Raw genomic sequence first — 9824 nt, 5'->3', positions numbered from 1 at the left:
CTTGATCCGCTCGTTACCTGTGTGTGTGCGTTGATGGGCCATAAGCTCTGTGGAGGTGGTGAAATGCTGATCACAAACATAGCAAGTAAAGAGAGCATCTCCCAGCATGCACTGCTGATATTCTGCAGGGTGGCTCATTTTAAGGTGCCGTTTTTTGCTTTTGGAGTCACTGAAGATGATGTGACATTCTACGCACTGCAGTGAGAGCTGGGATGCTAGAAGTTGGTATTAAAAACAAAACAATGCATATTAGAAAAGTGACTCATATCAAAGAAAGAGCAAGTTATGACAATTTGATTAATTTATTTATAAAAAAATGTAATGCATGAATGAATCGTTCAAAATAAGACCAATAATATGCATTAAGAAAATAATATCAATTTCAGTTTCATGCCGACATTTGTAAATATATGAGGGCCGCAACAATATTTCATCTAGGCTATGGGGAAACACACATAAGAGTCAAACAACTTACAGGTGAGAGGTATTACTTTGGCCATGTCAATTTTCAAAGGGTTCAATTTGTCCTTCTTTGGAGGGATGTTCTTTCTGTCGGCATCGTCTACTGTACTTCCAGTTGATGATTTAATATTGGCACAAGTTTTTGGTGTTTCATTTGAGCTTATGGGCTCTACAGGCATACAACTTGCAGCTGTACAGTCTGATGAGCTTGTTTCATTGGATGCATGCTCACATCCCACTTCTGTCACAGTATTCGAACTCGACTCAGCCAGACTTGTCTGATTTTTGCAATGAAAGCCTTCAAAGTTGGCAGTTTCATCCGAACACCCCTCTTTAACGGCTTCAGGTTGTGTGCTGTCCCCTTCTGTTGCTACAGGAAGTGCACAATGCTCCACTGTTTCCTCTACAGGGGTTACAGGCTCTATTATTGGTGGTGCCGGGACATAGAGGTCCAGCTTCAACTCAAGGCCACTGTTTCGTTCTGTACCCTCTATTCCATGTACAATACTATCTAATGGTGCTTCCACAGGAGACAGGTGGTCTGAAAGTGAAAGCTGCTCATTGTTCAGATTTGCTTCAGGAGCAGATGGTTCACAGAGTGGGTCATTAGCAAGTTCCATGCTGTTCAACTTTTGATGTGTTAAATTGAATTCAGATCTCTAAAGCTCTGCTAAAATAGAAAGAAAGGATGCAAGTTAATTGAGAAAAATAAGAGGAACACACTAAAAACATAAATACACATCCAATGTCACAATGCACCATACAGTTTTGAACAAAAAAAAAAAGCTAAAATTTACCACTGTATAATCGTATAACTCTGGATTCTTTAGACATGTTAGCATGTAAAGATCAATAATTAGCATGGTGGAAGAAGTGAGCCTATAAAGCCCAGTCATATCTAAGTTTCTTAAGGATATCTGAACAGCCTTCCAATAAAGTGGGCCTTACACAAACACTCTTATGTTTTGACACAGACTGACAAAATTACACTGATTTATGTAATTGGCAACATGACAAGATCACAAGAAGGCTTTTCCGAATGGCGGCTTTAAAGACACAGGAACTAAAACAAAGCATTTCAGGCAGGGGGTAGGTTAGAGCATTTCAGTTAGAGTATGAGAAAATAATGTGAAATAAATATATATATTTTAACTTTAAATCCTGTACGCCTAAATGTATTCTAGAAGACCCCAAAAATAAACTTTAACTTGTAAATGAGCATAATATGGGCACTTTAAACCTACTTGTTTTTTTTTATTTTTTATAAAGGAATACTACATTTTAATGTAAATCCTTCAAATTTTATGAAATAAATGCATTTTGATTCTTTGATACTTAATCGGGCTAACTATTTAAAAAGTGGATTACAGTTATAGTACTTATAGGCACATAAATTTTACAGACATACTGCCACAGATACTTTTTAAATTTTGCTCCGCTAACAAAGATAATTCTGAACAAAGCTAAAGCAGAATCTAACCGTTGCATCTCCGAGCAAAATACAGTTGTGGTGTTTTCTTCCTAAATAAATCAGTTTATGAACGAATTGATTCAATGACTCACTCAAAAAATGGTTCCTCTATCAATGTAACCAACAGAAGGAGTTGTAATCCCCACCACTAATGCACAGACTAACAGCCTGTCTGGAACACACACAACACATACAATACCTACATATGGAGTGACACAAACAGTGAAAAGTGCTGTTGGATTATACCAGCAATCTCAGCGCTCAATGAAACTGCAACTAACGGTCTTATAACTAGAACTGTTAGATAAAATAATTGTGTAAATGCAACCAATGCAATGAAACATTCATGTAACAAATTAATGTAGTAGTCGTCTTGGTAAGGTGTACAATACAAAGAAACCAGTACAAGTGGCTATTAATGTGATAAATCTGCTGTCTATTAATGTACAGCATCATCACTAGGTTTTGAGACACAGCCCACTTCGCAGGTTCATTCAAATCATTTGAACGACGAAGGAAAGAGAAGCCGAAATAAAAACGACTACAAGAATATGTCTGTTTACTCTCACTCGTGCAGTGGTAGATCCTTCTACGTTTCGCCAACAAGAGGGTTTGCTGTTCTAGCCCATTGTGTGCAAAACTGCCTGTTATGGCGATTGTCTGTGCGCGGTTGTGTGCACAGCCATATAGATGTGACTGCATAGCAATGCATTAACTAATATGAGCCCCAAACTCACCGATTTTCTTTTTTTCGTCCTCCCTGCGTCTTTTCTACTCAACATTTCCTTTATAAACCATTGATTTTGCCATTATCTGATGGGCTACTGCTTCTTCTTCCTTGATGTTTAACGGCGGTTGGCATCCAACTTCAATGGTGCATTACTGCCACCTACTGTACTGGAGTGTGAACCGGAGCTAAACAGAGATAAACTAGCCTGTAACTAGAAGGGACTTCCAACTCTCTTCTCCCCCCTCCCCTTTAATTAATAATAAGAATGATTTCCAAAACTGTATTCTATATCCTATTTGCTATACCAGTGTCCTTCAGGAAGCTAAATATACGAGTACGAATATCATTTGAAGTTTTCCCCATAAGTTCCTTAAATGAATTCCCTTGCACCGCCAAATTCCTTGTTTTCTTTCATCTTTATCCTTTCTCTCTCATATTTTTGGCATTCAAGTACCACATGTTCAACAGATTCAATACTGTCACAAAATTCACATCTTCCTGATATATGCTTACCTAAGATATGCAAGCACTTATTTAACCCACAAAATTTTTTTTCTTCCCTTCGATTCCTCCCAGTGATCTTCCCTGTCCCAACCTTCTGTTGTATTCTGTATAAATGTCTCCGTTTCTCCTCTCTATCCCAACTACTCTGCCACTTTTTCATAATTTCCATCCAAATTTTTGTTTTAGCTTCTGCTTCACTTATTGAGATTGATATTTCAACATATTCTCTTTCAACATATTCTCTTGTTTTGCCAAACCATATACTATTTCATTTCCTTTAACCCCCACATGTGCTGGCACCCATGTCAATTTTACCTTCACCCCCAACTGAGAAATCCTTGTGTAACATTGTAGTACCTCATATATTATGTCGTCTTGATTGTGACTTAAATGATTTCAAACTCTTTAGGACTGCACTAGAGTCTGAGCAAATTATAACTTTATCTGGTCTTGTTTCTTCTACCCACTGTAGAGCCAATCCGATACCTATCAACTCCACTGTAAATACAGATACTTGATCAGACAGTCTCTTCTGTACCTAAATTCCCATTTTTGGTATTCCGAATGTAGCCCCCGTTTGCCCAGATTGAGGATCTTTAGACCCATCTGTGTATGGGTTTAGACCCATCTACCTTTTTAAATATCCAGATGCCCATTAAACTCCTCATTCAGATTATTACAAAACACTTCACATAAATCCACCTCCCCTCTACTCTTTAAGTGACTATTTAATATCTGCAGGTCCACTATAGGTTCCACAAACAACCAAGGTGGTCTGACTGGCCATGGAACTGTTGGGACTAAATTCCATACCCTCCAAACCCAAGTCTTTTCCAATAGCACCACATACCCATCCAAAACTCTGACTTGTAACCCTTTCATGCTCCCAGCATACCTGCATTACTACTCTAGTGGGGTGGGACCTACCATGTCCTTGTAGGTTTGCCTAATAGTTCGCTGCCAACTGTTCCCTCCTTAAATGTAAAGGCATCTCACCCATCTCTACTTGCAATGCCACTGCAGGTGATGTCCGAAAAGCCCCACTACATATCCTAAGTGCTTGGGTTTGTATTACTTCCAATTTAGCCAGTGTAGTTCTTGCTGCATCTCTATATGCTATACAACCATAATCTATAACAGACTTAATCAGTGCAACATATATCTCCCTCAATGATTGCCTGCTCGCCCCCCCAGCCCACTCCTGTCAGACACCTCATCACATTTAATACGTTTTTACACTTTACAATAACTTTCTCTATGTGACCTGCCCATGTTAACCTAGCATCAAAAACCATTCCCAAAAACCTAAAGTACTCTACTTTCTCCAGAACATGTCCATATAATTTAAGATTAATCTCTCCCCCTACCTTTTTCCTTGTAAAGAAAACTACTTGAGTTTTTTCCTTTGAAGCTCTAAAACCCCATCACACTGGCCTTCGTTCTACCTGTTCTATTGCTTCCTGGACCTTACTTAATGTATATTTTATGTTCCCCCTTCCACAAGGCCCCGTCATCTGCAAACAGCGATCTTCCAATCCCAGGCCCTACATCTGAAAATACATAATTTATCATGATGATAAAGATCAGTGGACTGATAACACTACCCTGAGGGGTTCCATTTTCTACCATATAACTACCAGATAATTCTTTCCCAATTCTCACCCGAATAGAGCGTCTATCTTTTTCTTCTTCTTCTTCTCTCGAGTTTTTTTTGGAGGATTGGCAAACCAACGTTAAAGGTGCATGTCCGCCACCTAGCCGGCACCCAAAGAAAATAAACCAATAACCTTAACTGCCTTATCCTATAAATACTCTGTAGAATTTCATATAATATGTCCTGTCGTGCTTCTGATTTTCCACTCCGTAAACTTGTCAGAGCCACCATTGAATCTGTACACACCACAACTGTATTAGGCTGGACCTCTTCAACCCACTGCAGTGCAAGACATATAGCTAATAATTCAGAAGTATATACAGATACATGATCAGAAACTCTTCTAGCAATTTTGATATTGAATTTAGGTATATATATTGCAGCTGCTGTTCTTCCAGTCCCTGGGTCTTTTTCACGCGAGATCGCCATATCACAACACTTGAGATGCATGTTGTGTGACGTCATGCACAAACTGAGATTCTATGTCGTAGTTGTAGTTCACACTTCACAGTAATAGTTGTAGTCCTTGAACACACTAAATACTAGTGATTTCAGGGATCTCACCTCAAAGGTAGGGCGAAATGTAGACGTAAGTTAATATTTATCCAAGATATTTAGTGGATATCAGAGCATTATATAGGACATAACATTGAGGTCACATAAGTGGGCCATTCTACAGAATTGGTGCAAACTGTCCCACAACCAAAAACACATTTAAAAAGCATTTAAGTATTAAAATCTTAGATGTTTACTAAGATCCTTCTATTCTCTATTGAAACACACAATAATATTTACAATATCAGTAAGCTTAATATTTATTAAATCATCATTTATTGGGTACTTTCAATTGGGAGGTGGCTGTCCCTAACCCTAACCCATAAATTTCAACTTATGAAAATGATATTGAAATCATTTTTTGCATTTTATTCCATTGTTGTTTTTAAAAATATCTTTTTGATTTTTTTTTTAAAGAGTAAAAAATTATTTATTTTATATTTTCCTTTTATGAAACTTTATATAAAAACAATGTGTCCCGTATTTTAATGTCACTACCGAAACAGTGTATGTTTTAGTCGATTGGCTGAGACTGATTTTTAACTACACCTACATTTATGATCAGGAAATATTCATGTGTCCCTCTCTCTCAGGGCTACATGGTGAGTAGATTGGTCCAATCATTCCGAGGTGGAGGTTCTGAGCCTAAATGTGCTCAAAAGTCTGAAAATCTGTGTAATTTTAAGGAACGTCACTGCCGAACACCTTTTTTTCTGCAATTAAGCACATTTTTTTGGGTGTTATTCCATAACATTTAGTTTTTATTTGTCTACAAATGTTTAGAAATGTGCTAGCTAACCATGTACTGATTAGCATCTTTGAGCTGGGCTCAAAAGTATCTAAAGTTGTCACTACCCAAACAGTCATGAACGAAACATGTCATCATTGTTTCGGTAGTGACAAAAGGGAACACATAATAAATAAAACAAAAAATAAACAAAATTGTAGTACAGTTATGCACATTTTTAGCATTTTAGTATGTTTTAGTAGTGTTTTAGTATGTGAGTTAAAATTCAGTATTGTGATGTGGTGGCTACCAGAACGTCACTACCGAAACATGGGATGTTTTGTCAAAAATAAAGTATATTTAATTATCAACTAAGATGTTATGATAGTGTTTGTTTCAATGTATATTCAAACCAGTGGTGGACAGTAACGGAGTAATTTTACTTCGTTACTGTACTTAAGTACATTTTTCAAGTATCTGTACTTTACTGGAGTAGTTTTATTTTGAGTAACTTTTACCTTTACTTCACTACATTCCAAAGCATAAGATTGTACTTTTTACTTCACTACATTTCATAAAACATATCGTTACTCCTTATAATATATCACGTGCTCTGTCACGCAGAAGCGGTGTCTGATTCAAGAACGAACTGATTCTTTTCAATGAACCTTTTAAATGGGTTCGCAAATCGCACCAAACGATTCATTCACGAATTAGAATGAACAGAGTCGACAACTCACTGATTCAAATGAACCGTTTAGTGCGAGTCTCCAGTGAACTGAATTCACAAGTAAGAACTACGCGCGCGTCTGATGCTGCTAAAAGTAAGTTACTAATGTCGAATTTTAGGATTAATTATTGTAACTTGAAACCATATTTAGGTCAAAACTGTCAGTTGTTTGTGAACTAAATCTGCTGTAAAGGGTGATTTATTTAAGCCCACTTAAATGCTTGAATGCAGACACACCATCAGTGTCTATGTTTTAGGTAAAAAACAAAAAAACAAAAACGAAACATTAAAATAACACAGACTAAATAAAATAACTCATGCACGTTCATATTCCCCGCTGCCGTAACGTTAGCAGTTTTATTAAAATGCCAAGCATTTAGCCCTATGTGACGTCTGTTTTTATATTGTGTGGATTAGCCGAGTAGACAGATATGAATGTTTATTCATAACCATAAAAAAAAAATTGCTCACGGTCAACTGACTAAGTTACCATGTTTATACAACCTTATGATATCTTTCAGGAATATAGGCAAGTCTTCATAATAAGCACAAGCATATACAGGTACATCTCAAAAAATTTTAATATCATGAAAAAGGTCAATATTTGTTGTCACTCATTTCAGAAAGTGAAACCCATATATTATATAGATTCATTACACATAGAGTGAAATATTTCAAGCCTTTATTTCTTGAAATTTGGATGATTATGGCTTACAGATAATGAAAACCCAAAATTCAGTGTCTCAGAAAATTAGAATATTGTGAAATTCAATATTCATATTGCTTTTTGAAATGAGTGACAAAAAATATTGACCTTTTTCATGATATTCAAATTTGTTTAGATGTTCCTGTACAAATACAGATACAGTGGATATCAGAGCGATTTCTCACATTGTCTTTTCGGCTACATTATGAACACTGAGATTTTGTGTTTTCACAAAGTTACACTACAGACTGGAAGAAACCATGATTTAAAAAAATAAAAATAAAAACTGCTTAAAAACACTGTCCATTTCAGTATATAAGACAGACAAACTTATACATGTTTCAAGCTGAATTTAATTGCAGATATTTCAGGAAAAAAATAATAAAATTACAATGACCCTATTAGCCAGGCTTAATAAACAGTTAATTATGTTTTTGGTCCAGTCAATGTAGCGGCACACCTCAGCATAAACCCCAGGCTTGCCTTGTTTAGGACAGTCTTCACCCCAGGAAACAACTCCCCACAGTTCCCCATTGCACCTTACAGGGCCACCAGAATCACCCGGACCAAAAAAAATAAAAATAAAAAAAATAAAAAATTTATAAGAAAGGTGTCTGTATGTGTCAATCTGTGATGGCGAGGAACGATGGAGACGAGGAATAAACGAAACAGTCTTTAATCGAAGAAACACAGGGTACATCCAACACTGGAAACGGCAGGAAACACATGAACATAAGCAGAACCGACTAGGACTTAAATACAGGGGATGAAACACAGGTGTATGGGATGACTAATCAAACTAATTAACAAAACGAGGACAGGAACGTGACCAAATAAGGGAACAGAAACGGGCAAAACATGACACAGACAGTCCATAATCCTGACATTACGGCCGGCAGACAGAGACCAGGGAGGGAGGAGCCAGGGAGGAGACAGGAGGGGCCCGGAGCAGGAGGAACCAAGCAGGACCCAGGCCACAGCCATAATGTCGACCCACGGTGGAGCCGACGGAGGGAGGAGCCATGGAGGAGGAATGGCCGTCTCCGGGCATTCAGGGCTTAACTCTGGATCGGAAGAACCCCCTAGGCTGAACACATGGCGCTCAGGAGGAGCTGGCACTGGAGGGCACTCTGGACTGGATTTGGGGACTGGAGCCCTCTAGATGGTGGGCTGGGCTCTGGGTCCGGAGTGGATCTGGCAAGATCGTCCTCAGGAGTGACGGTGAGAGGTGACCCGTTTCTCGTCAGAATCGCTCTGCACTCGATGTTTAGACTGGCATCGTAGAACGCACAGAGCGCGTCGTCCGGGTAGCTGGTGGTGCTTGCTAGCAGCTGGAACAGTCTGGTATGGCCCTCGAGAGCTTTGTCCCCCTGCTCCAGCAGGAAGGAACGGAAAAAAAATACACTGGGTAAAAATGGGAACACAAACGGAGGGGAAAACACGGAGGTAACTGTTATTGGTCAGTTCTTCTGTCACAATCTGTTATGGCGAGGAACGATGGAGATGAGGAATAAACAAAACAGTCTTTAATTGAAGAAACACAGGGTACATCCAACACTGGGAACGGCAGGAAACACATGAACATATGTAGAACCGACAAAGACAGACTGCACAGACTAGGACTTAAATCAGGGGTGCCCAAACTCAGAGACAGACTGCACAGACTAGGACTTAAATACAGGGGATGATTGGGGAAACACAGGTGTATAGGATGACTAATCAACTAATTAACAAAACTAAGACAGGGACATGACCAAATAAGGGAACAGAAACAGGGGCAAAACATGACACAGACAGTCCATAATCCTGACAGTATGAATATATATAACACACAAACAACATACAGAACTACCAAATTTTGCTATAAGTTTGATTGCATCATATAATAATTGCTGTTAATAGTGTTCATCGTCTGTTTGATTACGTCTTTAATTGATTTTTCCGTACATTTCTGCCATATGTACATAAACTGACAGTCACCACTGATAAGCTACTACTAAATATTGTAGAAACTTAATTTTCTGTGAAGTTGCTTTGCAATGATTTGTATGGTAAAAAGCGCTATACAAATAAACTTGAATTGAAATGAATTGAATTGACAATTAAGCCAGTGAGGTACCTGACATGAGTCTTTGCCTCCTTTCATGAATCCAGCACAGAACATGTTTTCAGTTATTACACTACCATATGCACACTCACACTGTGCCCTTGACAGTACAGGCAATTTCAAACACTGCAGCATAGAAGGATATCCATCTGGGAGAAGAAAAAAAAAAAAAAAAAAA

The 9824-nt window shown here is 38.1% G+C and overlaps 1 protein-coding gene across 1 annotated transcript in view; it reads right to left on the bottom strand.

Moving 5' to 3' along the window:
• The window catches only part of LOC107657677 (uncharacterized), a 12732-nt gene extending 7874 nt beyond the window's left edge, over positions 1-4858 (bottom strand). The window contains 3 exon segments of the mRNA XM_016445857.1: positions 1-215; positions 476-1132; positions 4830-4858. Of these exon segments, the coding sequence (XP_016301343.1) occupies positions 1-215; positions 476-1082 (822 nt within the window). The 5' untranslated portion in view covers positions 1083-1132; positions 4830-4858.
• Between the last annotated feature and the right edge of the window lie 4966 nt (positions 4859-9824).

The sequence above is a fragment of the Sinocyclocheilus anshuiensis genome, unplaced genomic scaffold (genome assembly GCF_001515605.1).
Source record: "Sinocyclocheilus anshuiensis isolate Anshui unplaced genomic scaffold, SAMN03320099.WGS_v1.1 scaffold43, whole genome shotgun sequence".
Classification (NCBI taxonomy): Eukaryota; Metazoa; Chordata; class Actinopteri; order Cypriniformes; family Cyprinidae; genus Sinocyclocheilus; species Sinocyclocheilus anshuiensis.
Note: the sequence above shows the minus strand (reverse complement) of the source record. Positions and strands in the feature narration are given on the sequence as shown.